This window comes from Pocillopora damicornis, chromosome 4, assembly GCF_964200805.1.
Source record: "Pocillopora damicornis chromosome 4, jaPocDami1.2, whole genome shotgun sequence".
In the NCBI taxonomy this organism is placed as follows: Eukaryota; Metazoa; Cnidaria; class Anthozoa; order Scleractinia; family Pocilloporidae; genus Pocillopora; species Pocillopora damicornis.
The window spans coordinates 17684738-17708323 of NC_142673.1; the positions used below are offsets into that span (position 1 = coordinate 17684738).

General features: G+C 39.9%; 2 protein-coding genes and 1 pseudogene across 7 annotated transcripts in view; 2 read left to right on the forward strand and 1 right to left on the reverse strand.

Moving 5' to 3' along the window:
- LOC113681162 (uncharacterized) overlaps positions 1 to 6150 on the forward strand; it is a 22697-nt gene extending 16547 nt beyond the window's left edge. Inside the window, exons 17-19 of the mRNA XM_089205266.1 lie at positions 253 to 454; positions 1011 to 1165; positions 1380 to 6150. Coding sequence (XP_089061392.1) covers positions 253 to 454; positions 1011 to 1165; positions 1380 to 4340 — 3318 coding nt within the window. The 3' untranslated portion in view covers positions 4341 to 6150. The remainder of the gene's footprint in view (positions 1 to 252; positions 455 to 1010; positions 1166 to 1379) is intronic.
- Positions 4539 to 23586, reverse strand: part of LOC113681163 (nuclear pore complex protein Nup214-like) — a 25188-nt gene continuing 6140 nt past the window's right edge. For 2 of the 5 annotated variants that reach the window (XM_089205324.1, XM_089205325.1), the window contains one exon: positions 4950 to 5471. In XM_089205324.1, the coding sequence (XP_089061450.1) occupies positions 5185 to 5471 (287 nt within the window). In that variant the 3' untranslated portion in view covers positions 4950 to 5184. Of the gene's footprint in view, positions 5472 to 5977; positions 6065 to 6673; positions 9050 to 23586 lie in introns of those variants that run through there. The other 3 variants (XM_089205323.1, XM_089205321.1, XM_089205322.1) reach the window with 3 other exon arrangements.
- The window catches only part of LOC149047074 (uncharacterized), an 18186-nt pseudogene continuing 3867 nt past the window's right edge, over positions 9268 to 23586 (forward strand). The window contains exons 1-17 of the transcript XR_016186261.1: positions 9268 to 9975; positions 12477 to 13015; positions 13495 to 13851; positions 14074 to 14518; positions 15318 to 15613; positions 16177 to 16896; positions 17565 to 17843; positions 18016 to 18097; positions 18338 to 18772; positions 19210 to 19450; positions 19641 to 19782; positions 20283 to 20402; positions 20729 to 20821; positions 21393 to 21575; positions 21716 to 22391; positions 22663 to 22865; positions 23170 to 23338. The product of XR_016186261.1 is annotated as an uncharacterized LOC149047074 (transcript). The remainder of the gene's footprint in view (positions 9976 to 12476; positions 13016 to 13494; positions 13852 to 14073; positions 14519 to 15317; positions 15614 to 16176; positions 16897 to 17564; positions 17844 to 18015; positions 18098 to 18337; positions 18773 to 19209; positions 19451 to 19640; positions 19783 to 20282; positions 20403 to 20728; positions 20822 to 21392; positions 21576 to 21715; positions 22392 to 22662; positions 22866 to 23169; positions 23339 to 23586) is intronic.

A 23586-nucleotide genomic window follows, 5' to 3' on the forward strand; every position in this document is an offset into this window, starting at 1 on the left:
AGAGGCCAAGGCGGTCTCACGCTTCTTTATTGGCTTTAGTTTTCTCATGCATGTAAAGAATTGGTTTCTTAAATAGAAATTCATCGCTCGTAGATATTCGCTTTAGAATTTTGAAACTTATGTTCATCTCGATATCTGATATCGTGTCCCAGATAATTTTTAAAGAGACAACTAGGAAACTTTAGAGGAATCTTGGGGATAGCTGGTAGTGTAATATGATTCCAACACGGATGTACTTTTTGTGATTTACAGTCCAAGTCTAATGAGGTGTTGAGAAGCTACCTTGTGTACATTCTGGAAGAGCGCTTGAAAGATCCTTCTGCGTGTGATATGGATGAATTAAAGTCCTGCGTACAGATTTTAACGAACAAGGGTGTTTTGAACCCAACAACAACGTCGATCCATTTCACGCCCAAATATGGAAGCACAATTGACCTTGCTGGCCGGTTGCCCAGTAAGTCGCCTTATATTTACCTGTGTTGCCCTAAGTTGAGCTCTTGCAGGTGTAAATCTGGCATAAATTTCACCATTTTGCTGCTGTGAAAATGGTCGTGAGACGGACTATTTTCGGCAAGATTCACTGTTTTGCTGTGATGTTATCGGCTGACTCAAGTAGCGTAAGTCCGGGTCAATTCCCATCCATCGGAAGAGTTATGTTGTTCTGTTTTTTGGTTCGTTGTGTAAATTTTGTTACTAAGCCTTTAGTGTGGTACTGGTAACTGTTGATAGCTGGTAAGAGGAGTCTAAGTGTTTAAGTAGTGGACCAGCTTTCCAGAGTCGTCAATGTAATGATGACTTCCGCTTAGAGTATCGAAACGTCAGTCACTCCTACGGAAAGCAGTCCCGCTCATATCTCCTTTAAACCAGACAATCAGACTTCACGATCAAATGTTACTCCTGACTTCCAACCGTTTGTTGTGTTTCTGTTGTACATTGTTTTTGATATTTGCAGTTCCCTCGGATAGGAAGGTAGAAATTAATTAAATGTATATTTTCTCTTCTCCGTTAAGGTATTTCATGGACTCTTATTGACGAATCGTACTTGGACTGTTATACGGGATTGAAAGCTCGTTCTACGGATTGGAAAGAATTTCTTACCAAGCTCGGTGTCAAACACTTTTTGTCCATTAAAAGGAAACCAGTAAGGATACATCGAGACACTATGGTATGCTCTTAAATCTTTATTTCAGCACCCACCTGGTTATATATTTGTTTATACCAGATTGTTTTTTATGTCATAACATATTACCTAGGTCTCTCAGTTTCATCTTAAGAGGTGCATTTTGGAGGTATGCATTCAGAAAAGTAAATAGACAGTATGAGAAATCTATGCATGGTTAGAACGTTCATCTAAATATCTCCTTTTTCTATTTCTTTAGGCTAAAACACCTTGGGCGTCCTACGAAAACATTTGGCAGACAACTCCTGATGGCTTTTACATTATTAATGACTGGGCCTGCGAGCAGTTTGAAGAATTTCTTCGAAAGATTGACAGCACTGACGCTAAGCAACGAATCAGTCCTGAGGAGTCAAAGTTCTTGGCTCAGTGCATAGATGAACGTTGGGGTGACGAGTACGCACAGTATGCTGAAGAATTTGTCCACGTTGAAGATACAAACGGGCATAATCTCAAGGAAACTCGATCTTCCTTTTACCTGAATCTCGTCACCAAACCGTGGATGGCCTCTACCGCTGGAGGGAAGGACTTCCATCTTCCAAGAGACCTCTTTGTGCGGAGTGAACTTGTTTATCAGCTACTTGAGAATCACGTAAACTACGTCGCAGCAGATTTAAAGAGCTCGTCTTTCATAGAAATTCTTCGAATTCGAGAAAACGTAGGTGTAGATGGGCTGATAAATGAGATGAAGAAGTGGTCTGGTGGCGGCTGTGAAAGGATGGATGGAAATCAACGAAAGGAATTTACGACTTCTGTTGCGCACATGAGCAGAGTGTATTTCTTTCTTCTTGAGAAAATGAATCAGAGTGGGGTAGAAAGAATGAAAATACACGAGGCATTTCTAAAGAATGAGATGATATTTTTTCCACATCGTTCTCCAAGTCTCCAATCGGCTGGATTTTTTTACCTGAAGAAAGACGTTTGCTGGACAGATCCGACAGAAGTCTCTCGGAAGCTTCTTGAAGAACAAGACAAGATGACCACAAGGCCCTTATTGGAAATGTTCTATGGAAGCCGAAGTACCCAGGAAAGTCTTTCAGCCTTTTTTGTTGACCATATCGGTGTCGACGCGACACCTAATGTAAGTGAGTACATCGAAATGGCATCGACTGTTGCCGAAGTTTCTCGTTTTCCTTCTCCTTCATCTTTGAGCGATATGTTGCAAATCTTTGCCACCTTTGGAAGTAAATGCGTCGGACGCGATCACAAAAACAGCATGCGACTTGATCAACAGATCGACGCAAATATGGCTGCCTTTTTGAAACAGTCCTTACAAGACGACCAAATACGCATTTTCCCTACAACGGATAAATGGGTTGCACTTTCTGAGAAGCCACTAATAGCCGATGATAAAAGTCTCTTGAAGATTTTCCAGAAGGAAAAAAGTGTCCACTTTCTTGACTTTGGAGATTTCTATCAACCTCAAAAGCGTCGCTCATCTAAAAACAAGTCTCAAGAAGACCATGAATTAATGAAGCACTATGTTTCCTCGTTCTTGAATAGCTGTGGAGTAGCAACATTGAGTAAATGCGTCAAGAAAGAGTTTACTCCACGCGGCGCAGTGCAATACCAGTGTGTTCCCTTGCAGAAGCACTTCCACCAACTCATCCCATGTGTGCAACGTTTCCTATACTCTAGGTATCAATTGGTGTACAACGAACTGAGCTCTCAAGGATTTGCACAGAAACTGCCGCAGATGCAATTTGCCTCCGTACCAAGTTTGGAAACTGTGTATTCATTGTCCACACATCCTGACGTTCACGTTCCCCTTGAAGAAAAATCCGGCATACAAGAGGCTGGGGGCATGTTCTGTTTATATGTCGTACAAGAGTATCAGAATAATTTAGAAGTCTTAAATGCCGAGATGATTAAGCTGTTGTTTGGAGGGAAAAAACCGGGTGCTTCAGACCTCAACAACTTTTTGGTCGCTGTGAAAAATTACAGTGGGAATGATCTTGACAGCTACTTGGAGGATAAGCAGGAATTGGAGCCATTACCGGAAGACGAAGAACGGTGGATCGTTCCACCTCCTGAGGTACCCGAAATTGTAATGGATGATGGTGAAGAGGCTATGAATGAAGCAGTTCCTTTTCATAAGGAAACCGCCACTCCTTCCAGGCCAGGCGACGATGGTCTTCATTCCTGGCCACCAAAATCGTCTGCTCAATATGACAAGGCTTGTAAACGTGAAGGGGATCCCGGTGGTGAACCCATTCTAAAGGTTTGGCCCTTGCCGGAGCCTCCTGAAACTGTAGAGAAGCCCTTTAGAGAAGAGAATCAGGACTATTTGGTTCAGAGACCTACACAACGTGATATTAATACCACAAGAGCACCAGAGGCCATGTCGGAAAATCCCCTGAAGGGAGAGGATAGGAAACCGGCGCAGGATAATCCTGGTGCAGTCGTCCCTAGGCAACAGCGCACTGAAAACGATGCACAGCAACCACCTGAGGTAATCGTTGAAGATGCTTTGGTGAACAACCAGCAGATAAGTTCTCGCGAAACAGCAAGTGATTTGTGTCCCAATGAAATTGAGAACCGTCAGCACAATGCAAAGATCGTGGAGCCCCCTCCACCCCAAGTGCCCCTACCTGGGGAGATGACTTTCGTAACCATTCCTGGCGATGTAGCGAGGCAAACGTCTCCCAGCCGCTCCAATCTCTGGTTTGATGGAGGTCCTTCTGAAGTTGAATTCGAAGATCTACAATTTAATGATAATCAGAGGATCTTGGAGCGGATCCCGCTGTTGGATAACCCAAACAAAGAAGACATTGGTCGTTGGGGAGAACAGTGTGTGTTCGAGTTTCTCCAAGAGCAAGCACGAGGCCACTCTCCTGGCTTGGTTGAAATTGTCTGGATAAACGAAAACGGGAACACAACTGCGCCGTACGACATTGAGATTCGACAACATATCTCAGGTGTTAAGGAGAGTGACAAACGCACTGTGGTAACGTTCGTTGAAGTGAAGACCACTTCCTCAGATCAAAAGGACTCTTTCGAGCTGTCCGTTCCGGAACTTCAATTCGCTTTGAAGCACCAAGTCGCCTTTCACCTTTATCGTGTTTTTAATGCAGGCAAACCTGATATTGTTCGAATTCGCCGTTTGCAAAATCTTGCCACCCATTTAGAGAAGAAGACCGTAAAACTGTGTATGGTTATCTGAAGATTATGGGCGGAGTAACAATACTTCACTATGAATGAAGACTTTTGGGTGATCTAAAAGTTATTAGGTTGTTAGAAAGTTAAGTTGATGCAGTTTTAGCGGTATATTTCAAAATCCTTGTAAGAAAAAGGGAAATGGTCTGATAAGATAATGAGAATTTTAACAATGTAGTGAACAATCAGCTACAGATTTGCAATCTTGACGTTTTTACGAATAGTATTTATTTTCGATTTTTTAAAATTTTATTTTCTCTTTAAGTCGGATCATAGTTTCATTTGGTATTTTAAGTTTTTAACTATCGTTTAATTTTGTCATTTTCCTCGTACTGCATGGTTTAAAGGGGAATTATTCGGAACAATTGAATTGATGTTGACTCTGAATAGCTTGCACAATACTTGAGATCAAAAAAAGAAAGCCTAGGAGTAGCACAGAATAATGGGAAAACCATCAAACAGAAAAGTGTACTGAGAAAACAACAAAAAAGACAGCGGAGGTAAATCAGCTGACCTTAAACCAGTTCTATATATGGTGTTCAATTTCCCAAGTTGTTTATTTCTCAAAAAAATTTACTGTAAATTGAAGTCACTCCAATGTTGTACCACTGTAATCTAAATTTTGATCGGACTGTACATTTTATTTGCATTTAATATTTTAATGACCCTCAAACAATTTATGCTATACATTTCCAAATGCACCCATTCTTCCACAAGGGACAAGCCTTATAAAAAAGGAATCAACAACCCTAATTTTTTAGACCAGCCTTAATGCATTAATTTATAGCATAGTTTCATCATCCTTATAAGGAAGAATAAAATGCAGTCCAACTGTTAATGGATCTCCTTATTTACACATAAGGGGCGAACGTCATTCCATCTAAATGATTAAGAGAGAGAGGAACAATTGCTTCTCTAATTTCATTATGCAAACCCACAGAAACAGATGCTGGTGTCCTGATAAACAGGTCTACAAAAGTACAACATACAGAGCTTCCAAGTGTTGGAATATTGTAAAAATATATGACAGTTTGATCTCCATCCACATAGCAGACAGGCAGAGTCACATCATCACTGCTGAGACCCACAAATTGTACAGGATGACTAATTTCTTTGAGGGCTGAAGGGCAATTGGCCACTGAAAGATACAATCAGATTACCGGTTGTGGTTGATTACTTGCATTCAGGTAATTCACATGTGCCACTGGTTTTGTGACAAATTACCAATAGCAAGTTTGATATGCATGTATCCCTGCTTTTTTATTAGCTTATCGTTATTTGCATTTAAAGATTCGTGTTTTTAATATTCTGTAAAGTACAAATAAGTTCAGAGCCACCTTTATTTTGCAATGATATAAGTAGCTAACTCTGATTATACTGGCCTATAAGGGTATTTGTTTGAAAAATTTTTGGTAAAGAACTGGACAAATATTGTGGCATGGAACAATCAAAGGATTCAGCCCCCCTTAAAAGCAAACAGGGTTCTGAAAGAACAGCAGAGTGACCCATGCTGGTGTCATGATAAACAGGCCTAGAGTGGCACATGTGATGGGGAGGGAGGTGTTCTAAGGGAAAGAACTGGTATCAGTATTCTACAAATGGTAAAGAGATGAATAGTTATGCTACGGAGCTGCTTCAACTTACCAACATTCTGCATGCTTCCTTCATCAGATTCATTAATTCTTTCAATGGTTTCAGTTTTTTTTCACTTTTATTCATGGCAATTAATTCCTGACATTAAATAATAATCTTGATTTAAAAATTTAAAACAATGATATGCAGCACAATGGTAATTCATTAAATATTCCATGAAGAAATTACATGTATATGCGATTGATGCAATTTTTGTGATTTAATATTGTCCTTGGTCCACACATACGTATATATGTACACTTTGATCAAATTTTGTACATACATCATTCTTATCACCAGAGGCAATCAGAAAAGAAAATTCAGTTTAAGGAAACACATCCAGCTGTAATCTGATGATTTTCAGGCTTAATTTATGCCAGATTTACACCTGCTTGAGAAAACTTGTGCTATCCTCTGAAACAATCAGATTCAAAACTTGCTTTGAGCAGTCTACTTACTTTTGCTGTAAATTTTCATTGACTCGTTATGATATTTTCTTTTCATCTCATTGGCTTTATTGATTACTAAGGTTTGGTTTTAAGGACACTCATTTGAAATGTGCTCTCATTCAGTTAATTGTCCTTGGTTTTTGTATAAGTACTGTTATTGTGCACATTTTTTTTTAACTTGTCCACTACATTTTCTCAACACCAAAACCAAAACAAAACAAAAATCAACAACAAATTAACAAAAATGGTTTCAAAATACCTGTGGGGCAGCCGATGAATGTCAACCCATACTTGGCGGAAACAGCCAGCAAGCTTGAGCGAGCAGTGGGTAAATTTATTGGTGAATCAAACGTTCTCATTTTCCTCATTTGTTTGAAGCTAAAATCCTGTTGAAAAACTATTAAAAATATTTCAACACAAATGTTAAAAAATATTTAACAACTACAGAAGCCTTGACTGTGCTCTGTCCTGTTGTAAAGCATCCAAGAAGCAGCTAGAGCACAAAAGAAGTGTAGGGAGAAACACAAGACATAGTCAACAGTGTTTCTCCTCAGTTCTTTTGTGCTCTAGCTGCTTACTAAGTTGCTTTACAACAAAACAGAGCACTGTCAAGGCTTCTCCATTTGTTTAACAATAGAGAATCCGTTAAATTCCCCATGCATCACTTCTAGTTTATAACAACAGTATCATTAGCATGCTCGATACTCTCATAAAAATATGCTACATTAAGCCAATCAGAATCCTTGCTAGAATGGCTCAGATAATCTGATTGGTTGAACAAGACTAAAGTTGTTGACAATGTCAAACCATCAAAGGTCACAATCTGAAGTAGTTCACAAACTTAAACAGTTCAGCTGGTTGAACATAACACTTTTGCCTGAATTTTTTTTATCAGTCTGAATACAGGGTCTGAAAGTGAAATGTTGAATGCAATAGGGCCAAATTGTGGCTTATAAAAACGCACAAGATTTTTCACATTACAAATAGGAAACAAACTGCTTAAGATGTGAGTTTTATGACTAAACAACTGCTGAATTCTAAGCAACATGAACATTGCTTGGGATCACAGTGCCATAAAACTCCAATTCTGTAATGGATGTGACCTCAACAAGGATATCAGAGCAAGTTCTTAGTTGCTCACTCAAAGGGCTGCTGTTTAAATTTCTGAGGCTTGCTTCACCACAATGACCAGAGATCCCCATGATGAGCTAGCCATGATGGCAGTCACTCTGACACCATCATGATTTATATGAGTTTTAACAGTTATGCCAATTTGGTTACACTTTCATCATTCATGTTTTGTTCTGTCTTTATTTTTATGACAAAACCATTTATACTATACAAGTTTTAGTGGTGCTTGATTTTTATTAATGTCCATAAGCTAAAAAAACTCAGATTGTTCGCTTTCTCTTTAAGGATTTTTGTCTCTTCTCTCATTATAATAATGTCAATTACAGCACTTGGTATGTTTACCAACCTTTGTTTGCTCACTTGTTCTGAAATTTCACTTTCAATTAACAAAAAAAAGCTAGAGAGAAGTCTGGATAGTGGTGGGAAATAGTACAAATTGGCAGATTGCGTGACAGCTTTAGCTCAGTTCCATGTTTTGTAAGGTAATTTGGTATTAACATTTGAGTTGGTTTCATAAATTGGCCACTGTTAAGAGTTTCAAAGCTGATGTTTCAAACATTAGCCCTTTGTCAGAGCTATAGTGAAGGACTCTAATGTAGGGATAACACTCGAAATGTCAGCTTTGAAGCTCTTAATGGTGGCAAATTTATGTTACCAACTCAAATGAGAATACCAAATTACCTCATTATGTTCTCCCACCAATGCAGCACCACAGTTTCTTTAGAAATTAAACTTACCCTTTCTATCCATGTTTTGTACTCTGACAGAGCACGCTCATTCAATCAACGACAGCACGCGTTATATCTGAACTTTATCATAAAACTCAATACAATTAACGGCTAGTACATTGTATGCAGGAAGTCTACAGTTTCTGTTACTGATACAAAGTTAAACATAATTGTATATTACATTTGGAGAGCTATTTGATACAGCTTCCCGAATACACATGTTGACTGGTGCCATACCGCAAACACGTATGTAGCAACAAAAAAACTGATTGCCCAACCACCTTTTAAAAGACGATTTCATTAAAATAACAAAAAAATAAATGGTGTTTAAAGAAGTAAAGCCAGTTGAATTGCAGGTCAAACTATTTCTTTGCAACAGTTTGCCAGCACCAAGTTCTTTTGGAGTTCTAAACCTTAACTGTGGAAATTGTGTCCTTTTAAACTCCATGTTGATAAGAATTTAACACGAACTATCTTGGACTTTCCAGGAGTTGTCGAAAGTTTCATAAAAGGTGTCTCATCGTACGCTATTTGAACCAATCTGAAATTCGTCCATGTCATGTGTCCATGTGATGAAGCTAAAAGTACAAAATACCTTCACATCTCTCTGCGGGGGAACTTCTTCATCTTCGCTATCCGCCATTATGACGGCACTCAGTTTCTTATTATTTGTTTATGTACAGGAACTAAGCTATTTCAGTGTATCACTTGAGGTTGTAGGAACAGTTTACCGAGTGTTGTCCGCCATTTTGCTTACGTGACTTGCACTGGCTATTGGTTGCAAAAGAGTAGGAACGAGGAAATGGAGAACAATAATCAAGAAGTAACGCCTGATCGAAATCATGATTCTCAGAAACCTTTCGAAGAGCATGAACCGGTTTCTTGGAAAGATGATGCCATAAATTTCTGTGTTTTTAATAGGGTGAGCATTTAAACCAACCTGTTGTGGTTTTGACGTAACGGTAATTTTTGCATTGTCACGCAAGGTCTTACCACAGTTGACGGCGAGGTTTTGCTAGAACATACCGACGTTGAACCTGCCAGTTCTTGACACGAAAAGTTTGGGGGAACGATTAGAACGAATGATCAGTTTTTGCACGTTTCTATTATGCAATTGACAAGCTTTGCCATTGTTTAGCATCTTTTGTCGCGGTATTGTTAGCAGCTATGGCGAGTGGCTCGAAATCGACCGAGAAGCCAGGAACACTGGATCAACTCAAGAAAGAGGTTGTTGAAATTTTACGTTCTTGTGACGGTAATTGTTTGAATATTTCTAAATTCAAGTGTAAGTATGAGCAAAAGTTTGGGAGAACTTTTGAGGAACACTATAGTGCGTTGTTGAAAAGAAAAAAGTTCAGCATTTTCATGGCGGAGTTAGATATTGTTGAACTCCAAAAAAACGGAAGCAGCATTCTAATGAAATGGAAAGAATCGAATCCATGCAAGCTTAAATCGTCCGGTTCAGGCGCTGACTGTCAGCAGGAAAGGTCAGATTCCAATGAAGCTAAATTAGAAAAATCACGACGCAGAGAAAGACTCTCTTCGGCTGAAGATCTTCTAAATGTTGCAAGTACAGATACCGTCTCACCAGGTACTAAGGATGAAAGCAAACGGGATATGACAGATCCATCACTGGTAAAATGTGCTACACCCGTGACTGTCTCACCTCAATCACAGCCAACTTCAAGTGTTGAAAACAAAGGTATGTGAATCAGTATTTCCCTATTCTGTTTAAAGCTTTTATTTTAAATGTGCATGATATAAAAGGAAACAGGGGGTTGCAAAAAGAAGAAAATAGGTGAGTGTGTTAGGTACTGCTGATACATCTGACTGGGTCAATTTCGTTGCTTTGATATGTAGGGAATATTTTGGTTCTTGTCTTGTAGTCCAAGTTGTCACTATGAGGACATTTTTGGCTAGTCACGCAGCAACCTGTACCGATCGACCTTCCTGCATTGTACCTAGTACATGTATCTAGGGTCAACAGTGAAAGAGAAATAAACATTTGCATAAAATCTAATGATATTGCGCAATATTCTTTTTCCTTTTTTTTAGCGAATAATTTTTAACTGATGGATACGCGATAGCGTAGAAACGAGTTGTTACGGGCACATTGACATATGCAAATTAGCGTGGACTCTTCGAAATTAGTTGTAGTTTGTCGGCTCCGAACTCGAGATCTATCCTTCCGAAGAAGTCCGAAGTCCTGGCGCCATTGTGATTGCATCGATGGTTGCGATGTTTATTGTCTTTACACGGCTGTTACGACATTCAGCAAATTGAAATGGACTTCGAATTTTTCAACTTGCTATGTGCTATGATCAACTTAGGGACCAAATCCAAAGGGTCTTCGAATCGTCCATGCGCTTAACATAACGAGTAGCAGCGAGAATCACGCAGAGTTTGTGAGTGATGGAGCAAGCTGTTCACATGGAAATTCCCACGGAAACATGTACCCATGACATTAAAAAAATGTTAATTTACAGCATTATTTCTTTCGTTTCATGTTTTTTTCCGGATGTTTCGGCAGCTACGCCAATTTCGGTCTTTTCGTTTTGTTGTTGTTGTTGTTTTTTTATGCAAACGTGACTGTTTTGATGGCAAGAGTAAAATATGATCGGTTTCTACAAGTCTTTGCTGACCACGTGACCATAATCTGGCCGGTGTTGTTCTGATCCCTTGACGATCTTTTTCGCTCAAAACACACGACGACTTCCCATTTCAAGAAATGCTTTTCTAATTAATTTCTATTGCATCCGTGTAAAAAAAATACAAGCATATGCGTGTACTGAAAAACAAAAGGGAAATTCAAAACTACGAGAATTGCGAGTAATCGGCCTCTTCTGCGACACACGGGGGCTTTTTGGTGTATGATGCATGTGTTTCCCATGAGTTAGTTCATCAGATCAGTTATCATGACAGCAGGTGCGAAATTGTAGAGCGCGTCAGCGGAATCGCGCACTAGATTTAAAAAGGAAAACAAGATGGCCGTCGCGGATAAATCAGCTGTTGTTTCGTTAAGAGAGGAACTCTCCCATGAATCAATACTACAAGAAGCGAGAAGTTGTGAAGACGAAGAATTTCTATTCTTTCTTTCGAGAAGGGAGAGGCAGAGCCATGTCCGCATTGAGAATTATTTTGAACATATTAAATCACTCTACAGTGTTTTGGATGTCAAGAACTACAGTCAACTGTTTGGAACGCTTGTTAGCTACTTGCCTAGGTCTGCCTCATGGACAAAGGAATGGCGGGAGACCTACCTTCGACTTACAGAAGCAAGTAATGATTACGATACGGATACTTGGGAACCCTGATGCCTGCGATCGGTGGCCGATCGATTTAACATTACAAAATCGAGTTTATTTCGTGTTTATCGCAGAATTTGTGGAGCGATTGCCAACAATCTCTCCGGTCAATATATGAAGTACCATTTATTGAAGTAGTTGACAGAATGTCTGTCAACTACTTCAATATATGGTGGTGTTTAAGAAAGTAAAATTCTTACAAGCCCAACTGCCTTTTCTTTTCTTCACAAATCCTCACCATATTTTACAAGGTTTTTCTGCCAGTTCTTTACAAAAGATGATATGGGTTCCTCAGTTTATTAGACTTAATACTGCTAACATGGACATGTCAGCCACACTCACAGAAACGCCGTAATTCTAGTTTGGCACCTCATATTTTTCAAAAAAGAGTTTTTGAAAAGAAATCAATAGAAATTACTTATTTAGACGTTGATTTTTTTCGGTTCACTGGAAGAACACAAGTGAAAAGTCACCAACACTGAAAACAGAAAATACTTTTAGTCCTCACCCATGATTTAGCTGTAAAGGCCAGGAGCTTAATGGCACAGTAATTTAATATGATGATTTGAGATGAAGCAATGCTCCCAGTACATAGTCAGAATGATCTGACTGTACCGGGTACATGTACTTGTATTTCAAGGACCTGGTTGTTGTTGAACCCACCACCCTCCAATACCAGTCTGCTGCATTTTAATACTTGACGAACTGAACTGGCCGGTAATAATACAATCGGAGGCCATTCTGAAATAAGATCTGCAAGTGTTGTTGACCCACCTAAATTGATTTATGACAATTATATAGTTGTGTACTGGTGCAGAGATAGCTATGGTAACTGTTACTGTTAAATGCACTGTTTCCTTCTACTCACCACAAAACTCCATAATTTTTGTGTCTGTAGCTTCAAGAGCCCAACGACATAGGACCCCATCACAAAACACAAAACTCTCTACTGGAAGTCCACAGGCCCAATCATTGCCATTTGCTGAAATAAGGCAACAACAAGCTGAGGAAGAAATGCAGTTTGCTATCGGAGGCCTCCCTTCTCCTCATGCTGGCCATGAAAGGCCACTACCAGAGGTGAACATGCCGAGTCCAGCAGGAAGAGAGCATCTTTTTCCGCTTCCTAAGTACAATGAAACAAGGATTCGAGAAGTTGGCACTCCAGGTCCTTTTGAGAGGTCAATCAGCCATGCCCATAATGAAATGAATAGCATAACAAGCAAGGGAAAATCTGTGAGAAATGCTACTTTTCGTGAAGTTAACAAGGCAGCAGAAGAGATCATCACTTCCTTGTCAGAAAAAGGTCGCTTTGTTGGTCTGGAGAAGGTAAAAGCTGCCCTGTGCAAAGAATTTGGAAAAACAAGTCTTTCTGCTTTTGGTTTCAGAACAGAGAGAGATATTCCTGCCCTGAAGGAGCTAATTGAAAAGCAGGCTAAAGTGAGTCAAATTTTATGTAAAGTAGTCACGTTTGGAAGATCTCATCCCTTTTTCAGTTTTTTTGTGCAGGACATGATTACAAGAATGTTTGCTTAATTGCATGTTCAGTATCAGTTCTTGTCCATTTTGCAGAGTTTTGAAGTCCCTGACCTTGGTATGGTTCGGTTGTTCTATATTGCAATCTGTTTACACAAAATTTTAAAGTGGCATATTGAGAAAACTATAACCACCTAAAATATTTTGGCTATAACATTCTTGCATTATATCCACTCATGGTTGAAATCAGGGAAAGGCATTTATTTGACCACAAAACCAAAAACTAATCATGGTAAAAATGCTGCTTTCAGTTCAGTTACCTCACGTCCTATTGGTTCCTTCCTCTAACACAATGTTTAATTGACACGACAATGATAGATTAGTAGAAGCAAAAGAGTCACATTCAATTTATCTGATCTATTTTATCTGTGTGAATCCCGAAGGTCAACTTATTCGTCCATGCGTACGTCATGTCAAACAGCATCTCCACTTTGTACGAATTGAACCAAAGCCTTTCTGATTTGTTTTTAAAATCAGACTTCGAGGAGCTCAATTTGGGTCCTCTTTTGAAACAGCCTGTGGTGTATGACATGTTTAAGGCTCCTCAAGGTCTTCCCCAGGTACCTCACGTAACAACTATTCAGATTTTGAAGCACTTGGAGAACTACATGGACAAGGAAGATCTGTGGCGCAAGAAAGTTGATTTAGAGGAATTCATGGAGTACCTCTCTGAAGAGTATCAGTGTGGCAATCCTTTTGAACTTGGCGTCCGGATACAGAGCATTGGACTGGCTATCTCGGTGATGTTACTCAATATTTTGCTTTACGTTCCTTTATTTTAAGCTCAAGATCAAGTCTAATAAAGCGCGCGCGTTATTTGACCTTTAAAATCATTATTATACGTCTCTGGGTTGGCCCAAAGGGAAGTAAAGCATCAGTGAACGAGCCCCCTTGATATCCTTCAGCGACCTCATTTTGATTAATCAATATGGGCTGTTTATTTGTTTTAACTAATTTGTTAGGTGATTAAAAAAGCCAAACGTTGCGAGAGCGAGAAGTGGAAAGATATCAGAGAACAGGTGTCAGCTGACATGGACAAAGAAATCCAGAGACGCTTGCAAAAAATCAAGAAAGATCTTCTTGGACAAGATCATGGCGACTCAAGGAGCTGTGTCAAGAAATTTCTCGACACATCCCCATCAGACGCCCTGAAGGCGGTGTTCAATTGCTGCTTGGAGATGTTTGATGGCATTCGTGAAAAAAGGATCACTCAGTTCCTAACCACAGTTATTGAGGATTCGCTCGGGAGGCAATTATTTCAGCTTGCACTCTATATGAGTTGTAAGCGTCTGTTAGGAGACGCCTTGGAAAACCTGGTTAATGAGAGAGTGAAGACAGAGCTCGAGGCAGCCGCCAGCCTGGCAAGTCACACGGAGACAGAAACAGGGCCAGATCCACCAAGCGAAGGTTTGATATTTTTTGTTTTAGTTTATTTTGCGGAAAACATTCTGAAACCACCAGGCTGGATTTCGAGCTAAGAGCGTGCTGTACTTCCTCGCTGTATAAGGAACTTATCGCGCTATTGAGGAAACTACAGTACCACTCGCGTATACGTTAACAAAACAACGCGAATAAAACGCGCCAAAAATCGCATGCAATTGCGAATTTAAACAAATCGTGTGCGTCAAAAAATCGCAGGTGCGCGCATAAACTTGATTCATCTGCCTCGTTAGTATGTATGAAGTAGTCTTTTTGTTTTCCTATTGTTTTCCTATTGTTTTCCTATTGTTTTCCTAGCTGGCGGTTTATCGTTTTAAAGAAGAAACTTCAATGTGATAGCACTAAACTACTATACGGTTACCAACGACAAGCAAACTTGTTCGTTTCAATCACCGTTCGAACCGACCTTCCCGATATGCTGTTACTAAAGCGACTTCGTAATTGGAATATTTAAATTCCAACGGAATTCTTATATCAAAATAACTATTTCTTACTTCGTATAAAAAGTCCGTCACAAGGGTTTGAAATTTGTTCAAATAAATTTATTCACTGTGTATCGTAATTCGGTGGAATCTGCTAAGGCACCCTTTTGTAACCAGTTGTCGCGTTCTGAATGCAAACACACGCGTGAATGCTTATTTCATAGTTTTTGTCATCGGTGAACAACAACGGTATAAGTTCTAATCGCTTATTTTAATGGTATTCATAGATAGTTCATAGATAGTTCATTTTAATAATTTTTCATCGTTTTGTATGTGTGTGCTAGGAATTATTGTCAAAGAAGTAAATGAGTGGCTGAATAAGGCGGAGCACACTGACCTAGCGACGCTAGCCAGAATTGAGGAAAATGTCATGAACAGATATTCAGGATTTGATGGTTTTGAAGCGTTCGGTTATGGTTCCTTCCTGAAGATCTTGATGAAACACAAAGCGCTGCGTGAAGCCATAGCTGAGGTTGGTGGAATTGCTTCGTCTGGCAAAAGAGGAACCGGGCTTGGACTTCGAGTGTCACTTGATAGTGTGCTAGATTTTATATCTCAGTGCGGAACTGAACCATCTCCGGTAAGTAAAAATTACAACTTTATTAATTCTAGCGTTTAAATATGAAATAACACGAACAAAAGCAACTTCAAAGCGGAGGAATACTGTAATTCGTGTCTTGTGGTAACAGATCTTAGAAAATCGTATGGAAAAATCTTGGGCTTACTTTATTCGCTGTAACTAAACTTACATCTGTACCAACCAGCAGCTTAAGGGATCTTAATTCGTTCACTTAACACATAACCACATATTAAGATCAAAATTCCACAATGTACGTTCCGTTTACGGAGACTTTTAGTCACATTTACCCTTTACAATCCAACATCAGTATGCATATTCTCCGCGCTGTTTTGAAACGATTTTTACATGTACTGTATGATACTGACAAGTTGTACTTTCCTATAGTTCGTAGTAGTATCGTTTTTTTTTTCTCATGACTTTAATATTAGATCAAGAAGTGATATTTTTTGGGTACATTAGCAGCTTGTCATTCTAAGGTTTAATTTAATGGACGGTGATTTTTATCAAGTTTGAACGTAAGCCTATCCTGTTGAGTAAGCTCACTTCTTTTGCCTTTTGTTTAGGAGTCCATAGAACAGTACTTGTGTGATTACTACAATGTCAGTAAAGTGACGGATCTCGGATTTGGGTCCGCTGCGAATTTGGTGAAAAAAACTGCAGAGCGAAAGAAGAACTTAGTAGGGGCGAACATTCCTTTGATTGTTTACGAAGCTGCTCTTTTGCGTCGCAGCTCTGGAGTGGGAGATACGGGTAGCACCAGCCTAAGCACGCGTAAAGGTGGTGTTCTGGGTTTTAAGATTAAAGAAGAAGCTTTAGAAGCTATAAAAAGCACTCCCCTCCTCGAAGATGTTTCCCTCTGGACTCACTGGGATGAGGTTTTCGGTGGAGAGGTCTCTAAACTTGGCGACCTAAAGTCATTTTTGGAAAATGAAGGGATTCTTTTGAGTACTAGAAAGACATCTTCCAAAAGTCGAAACCCTCTGGTTGTCATGGAAACATCTCCTGATGTTCTTCTGCGAGTCACTATGGACACATCGCCGGACATGTTTAGAGAATGCACGCGTCACCGAGATGTGATAGGAGCGACTGGGCATTTGGTTTCCATGGTAATGATGAATGGCGGTGTTTCTAACACCCCAGTGGCTCTTTTAGCCAATCATGTACAATCGTCATTAGCATCAATGGGAGTTGACGACAGAAGTGACTGCGATCATCGATCTACTTTTGTTCTTAAATGTTTGACCCATATGCCACTCAGGTTAGCACGGGCAGTTGGAGCAAAGGTGTGTATTAGTACTTACGTAGATCGTCGGCTAACCTTTTGTATGAACTCAGACTAGCGTCAAGAGCGCGTCCTGCTCTTCCTCTCCCAGTCTTCCGGATCATCGTAAATGTTGCCCTTATTAGCTCCAAAACATGGCTGCTTTAGTGCCGTAACAGACTTGGTTAGGAATGTTTTTGTCAACTCAGTAATGTAAGATAGACTGAAAGCGTCAAGCAAAGGGCTTCCTTTTGGTTTTAGGCTACTGCTAAGAGGAGCATCAGCGTACAGGAGGCTTGAAACAAGCATTAATTATAATCACTGTTATGCGAAAGATACGATGTTTTTGCCATTAAAAAACACATTTTTAAGTGCGAAGATTACCGGCGCTCTAAAGGCTTTTGCTTTTTTAGCAACTGAGTTGATAATACAAATTGGCCACCATAGAGAGTTTATGAAGCTGACGTTGCGAACGTTAACCTTTCGTCAGAATGAACAGAAGAATTGTGACTTATGTGCGGTTTGAATACAGAAATATGGGGCTACACTAAGGCTTGTCATGAAGTCTCTCGTGTAGTCTCTGAATGGGTTACTCAGGTACTTTGATTCGCAATATTTCTTCGTTGTTAAACTGAAAATTTGGTGTTTTTTTCCCATAGATCATTCTAACCACCAGTCTCTGTTGTCTAGGTTTTCTTTGAGCCTCTCAAAAAGTTAGTTGGCTCAACTGAGGCAGCATCCTTGCTGCTTAGAAGCTGCTTTACCCAGTCTCAACGTGGCCGTCTACACCTCCTGGGATTTGTCCTGGGGATAGGTGAGTGGAGAGATGACTTTCTCAACAGAGTTGCGTGCAAAAGAGAGGAAGACGAAGGCTTGGTCTCCGGTAGTTACAGTGATGACGAACAAAAGAGACCGATCGCTGTTGTCAAGCCTGTTGCGGCTCATATTTCGTCAACGTTGCAGACAGAGGTGTGTAGACTGAAATTTCCTTTGATCTTTTAAGAAGCGTATGAACATGGCAACATAGCTGTTGGAATTTCCCCCTTTTGGTACCTCTAATATGATCTTTTTTGCGTTTTATGATCTTAGAGTGGCCTTTCCTGGTGTAATGACTATGGTAACAGCTAATTTTTTTTTCCAGACTTCCACGGAAAGTGAACCAGAGGGCGATATAGCAGTTTCTCAAGATCAGGAAAACTTTGCTGAGAAGGCTGGAGACGAAGGTACTTTTTGCAGGCCTTTATTCCTTCTTTGCTTCCTCTATACCTCCCAGTTTCCCTTTTATCTTTTGTGTTCTCTATTCCTCACTCATTGTCTACTTAATCTATAATTTATGCCGAGTACTTTAATTTTCGGACCTTCTGTTCCTCTTTCTGGCCCAGTAGCCAAACCCTTCGCATCATGATAATGTGCCTTGATCCATAAGCCTAAATTTTGTCGCATTTTTTTTACAATCTGAACAGTTACATCGAGCACTCAGGATGAATTTCCAGAAGTACCTCCCACTCCTTTTGCTCCTCCCAGACAGCAAGAAGATGAGTGCAAAGCAGTAATCGACCAAATTCGCCGAGATGACTTTGGAATCGGTATTGAGCTCGGAGAAGAGGAGTCCAAACTTGTCCAGCGACAGCGCGAAAGAGAAGGTCGTGGCTTAGCACGTCTGTCCAGTGAGCTCTACTCTAGGGACACCCACTTTGTGTTGGAGCTCGTTCAGAATGCAGACGATAATTCCTACCCCGAGGTGTGCTCTGACCCAGGATTTCCGTCTCTTTTGTTCGTCCTCGAGCGGGACAGGATCGTGATACTAAACAACGAGATTGGATTTGAGGAGAAGAATATCCGTGCGTTGTGTGATGTCGGAAGAAGTACCAAAGGGAAACATCGTTATGGCTTCATTGGTAAGTGGGTACATATGAGTCTTGCATTATAAGATTAATTTGGCCCACTCTAGCAATGAAAATTAATTCTCACCCAGTTTGCGCACACAAAAAGTTACAAGGATATGACTGCAGATTAATTAAATTGAGGATCAACGCTTATCTACGCTTAAGTTTTCCTAGAGGAATGTTTCCACCTGAAAACCTTTCTTTTGATTTTGCGTACAAAATAGCTTGATGTTTCAAAGTCACAAGGTCACAAAAAACTACAGATTTATGCCTATTTAAACGCAAGGTTTTCCTAAAGGAAAGCGTTCACGTGTAAATGTGTAACGCAGAGTCTCAGTGCTTACACACGATATACATTTAGAACACCTTTCTGTTGGGTCAGCATTATGACCTACAAAATGGAATGATAGAAATTTATTATAGATTTTCATTGTTTTGCGCAATTTTAGGACAAAAAGGTATTGGTTTCAAGTCAGTCTTTCGGGTTACTGATTGCCCCGAAGTCCATTCCAATGGATATCACATTCGATTTGACGCTAAAAGCGGGCCGATTGGTTACATTCTTCCTGAGTGGATTGGAGGGAATTGTTCGGGGGAACAAACCATGGAGGATTTGGGAGACGAATCTGTTGATGATGAGGAAGGAGATAATGGCAGTGGAGTAAGCAGCTCCGGGGATGAATTTAGCTGGTGAGTTGAGACTTTTATACTCCTTCCGACAGGAGAATCCTCGGTGAAAACGAACTGTTTCAGGAGAGATTTAAATAAGACCTTCAACTTAAGTCTTGGTGCCACTCGAGCGCTTTGCAAACTCGTTATTTTGTTTGCTTGTTACATTGTTTATTCAAAATGCTTTCTTATTCCTCTTTTTTTTCTGTAGCTGGCCGACTCGCATAGTCCTGCCATTAAATGATGAACATCGACAGAACGAGAAGTCCTCTCTGGTGCCCAGGTTTCACGACATTCGTCCCTCACTCTTGCTATTCTTGCATCGTTTGCGAGGAATCTTTATTCACGACAAGGTGGGTTTCAACTCTGTGTCAACAAATTAAAGTACTCATTCTTCTCTCAGCAGGTTTCTATACAACCATAGGCAATTAAGACTCCAGACAAAAACTCGTAATTAGTATTGACTCTCAACGTATGCAATATTAATTTTGGTGAATTTCAGTTGTTCTTTTGCTTCTTATCGTTGTTGTTGGTGGTATTCTTATTCATAGCAGCAGCAAGTGCCATGAACATCATTAAATATCTAGCCACACAATTTTCAAATAACATTCTAGATTGTAAAAGGTAAAACTCACCTCTGCTAATTATTCTTCCTTTCAATGCAACAGTTTTCCTGTTCGAACCAGTCAGTTTATTTTTGATTCTCTGAACGGATCGAAATCTGAGCCATTTCCATATTTCTCAATCTGATCACGAAGTTGGCAAGATCAAAACTTTATGCCCTCTACATTTGTTGCATTTACTACTTGGCTGAAATTGCCGAAAATCGCCTAACCTTTCAATTTCTCTCTAGGTACACAACAGTCGCAGTGAAATGATAAGGAAGGACCTGGGAGATAATATCATGGAAATCAAGCACACCAAAGGCACAGATCGGTGGCTTGTTATCAAAAAACAGCTTGATGCTTCAAATGTAAGAAGACAGTTTACGGTTATCTTAAAAGTACAAATGTATTGTCGTTTTGCTGCTGATAAGTCTGGCAATCAAAGTTTGTTATCATTAAAATTATTGATATGTTAGTGGTACCAGGGACGATTGCAAGTACTTGTGCATCACATCGTCTTCATATATATTTATTCGGCATTTGTACGAATTTTTCGTTTGTTTAGTTTTATTGCCGTCATCTCTCATTCTACACTGAGTATGATCATTAAGGTTTTAATCGGGTCTTGTGAAAAGCATATTGCCAAAGCCGGACTTCTTATTTTAATTGCTTTTGTCACTTTAATTCAATTAAGATGAAAGAGGATGTAGAGATGACTGAGCTGGCGCTAGCTTTCCCTTTGTTTGATGACTCAGGCAGTAGTTCAAGTCTACGGATTAGGCATCAGGTAAAATTTACCCTATTACACTTCAGTTCTTGGCCTGTTTAAGTGTTTCTTGATAATGATAAGGACTGAGAGCCAAGCGAAAATGGTTTTCTGGAGTCCCCTGAAATGAAATTATATGTGAAGAAACGTATATCTTTTACAAAACTTGTTGAAACTAATCTACATTATACACCTGCAAAAAATACGAAAATATTATCCTCTCGAAGAGCTTATCTTCCCCCAATTTCATGTTGCTTGAAATGTTTGAAAAATTATAAAATTATAGTCATAAACACGTAAGCAACATTGACTGAGGGGTGGGGGAGGGAAATGGTCATACTCTGTAATTATATGAATATTTACTTTTATGGGCGACACGGTTACCTAGCGGTTAGCGCGCTGGAGGTGACCTTGCGGTGAACAAACATCTCATCCAGGTATAATAACGATACCCCCAGACGTTTCATTTCACGAGAACCAGTGTAAGCTCCAGTGCGATGGGTTACTTGGTTTGAATGTATACGTTAGGCTACTTTTACTTCTATCAGGGGAAAGCAGACTTGGAATGCATTTTACTTTATATCTCCTACAGAACCTGCCGCCACAGAATGTGTTTGCGTATCTTCCCCTGAGAAGTTATGGTTTTCGATTCATCATTCAAGGCGACTTTGAGGTTCCTTCGTCTAGAGAGGATGTCGACAGCGACAAATCCTGGAACCAGTGGCTAAGGGAAGAGATTCCACGACTGTTTATTGACGCTCTTTCGGTGTTCATGGTAGGAAGACGTATAGTTGTTCCAGTCAGTCATTTTGCTTATAGCTTCAAACCCTCCAAATTAAGGATCCAAATCTTGAGATTTGAAATTTTTGGACTCAAAATTCAAAGTAGCTGAAATGTCTCTTTCTTTCTCTAAAGGTTCATCCATCCTTTTCCGGCCTTTCCTCGGTGGTTTCGTATTTCCAATTTGTACCGCTTGAAGAGGAAATCCTCGACTTTTTTTCGCCCGTTGCTCGCCATATTTTAAAACTTCTTCAAAGCAAGTGTTGTATACCTGTTATCGTGTCCCGCAAGGAAACTGAGGAACTGACCGAAGCTGGTGATAGAAAGAGCTACAACTGGGTTCTCCCCACTGAGGCTATTTTTTCCGAAGACAGCATGATACAGGAGCTCATAACTCCTGCCCTTTTGAAGGAGCACTTAGGGTTGAGCTACCTTCACCCAGAAATTATTCCAGCGCTAAATCCCGCTCTTCGATCCCGTCTTGGAATCGAGACTTTGTCCAGTAGGCACTTGATGGACATTGGCAGAGCGGAGGTGAAAAAGGCTTCAGATGAAGATGAAGCCACATCCCATAGTAAGGACTGCAAACTGGATGTTATGAGGATAGGTTGGGTAGCTCGATGGTTGCAGTGCATGTATAGATGTCTCGAGCAGGAGCGAAATAGCAGTCAAGAAATGCTTGATCGAATTCGTTCTCTCAAGGTGATTCCGTTAACAGATGGCACATTCGTAAACCTGAAGGAAGACTCCATTTTCCTACCGTTGTCTTTGCAGAAAATATCCGAGGGAGCTATTCCAAAGGCTAAGAAAGGTAGGTCCATAAACAGATTTCATCGCATAAAAATGATAGAGGAAGTATAATCCCTAAATTGCTAAACTCTTCACTTTTTGTCGTAAATGATTTAGCCTTTTTTTCTTTCGGAAGAAGATGGTACAAATCCGTGCCCCGGAGAGCGGCTTGATTTGAATTATCACATCAGTATACTGGAGTAATTGGCATGTGATAAAGCTTTTTCTCATTTTCAGAAAATAATATAGAATTTCGTTCTGGTCATGAAGTTTTTTCTGATATCTAACTCCAGGATCCAAATCTCAGGAGCAGACGACATTCTCGGTGCTCGAGAAAGACCTCTCCACAGTACACCCGTCTTTGTTCTCTTCGCTGGATGATATCGGTCGTTCTCAAGTTGAACAACTGTTGAGAAGTTTACGAGTCAAAGTTTGGAGCCCTAAGGAGCTCGTCAACAGTCACATAATCCCAACTTTCAAGTCAGACAAGTGGAAGGTATTAAATTCGCATTGTACTTTTGGCAATGATGAATGTTTAGGCGAGAGTCAGAGGCCAAGGCGGTCTCACGCTTCTTTATTGGCTTTAGTTTTCTCATGCATGTAAAGAATTGGTTTCTTAAATAGAAATTCATCGCTCGTAGATATTCGCTTTAGAATTTTGAAACTTATGTTCATCTCGATATCTGATATGGTGTCCCAGATAATTTTTAAAGAGACAACTAGGAAACTTTAGATGAATCTTGGGGATAGCTGGTAGTGTAATATGATTCCAACACGGATGTACTTTTTGTGATTTACAGTCCAAGTCTAATGAGGTGTTGAGAAGCTACCTTGTGTACATTCTGGAAGAGCGCTTATACGGGATTGAAAGCTCGTTCTACGGATTGGAAAGAATTTCTTACCAAGCTCGGTGTCAAACACTTTTTGTCCATTAAAAGGAAACCAGTAAGGATACATCGAGACACGATGGTATGCTCTTAAATCTTTATTTCAGCACCCACCTGGTTATATATTTGTTTATACCAGATTGTTTTTATGTCATAACATATTACCTACTAGGTCTCTCAGTTTCATCTTAAGAGGTGCATTTTGGAAGAATGCATTCAGAAAAGTAAATAGACAGTATGAGAAATCTATGCATGGTTAGAACGTTCAACTAAATATCTCCTTTTTCTATTTCTTTAGGCTAAAACTTGGAAGTATGCATTCAGAATAGT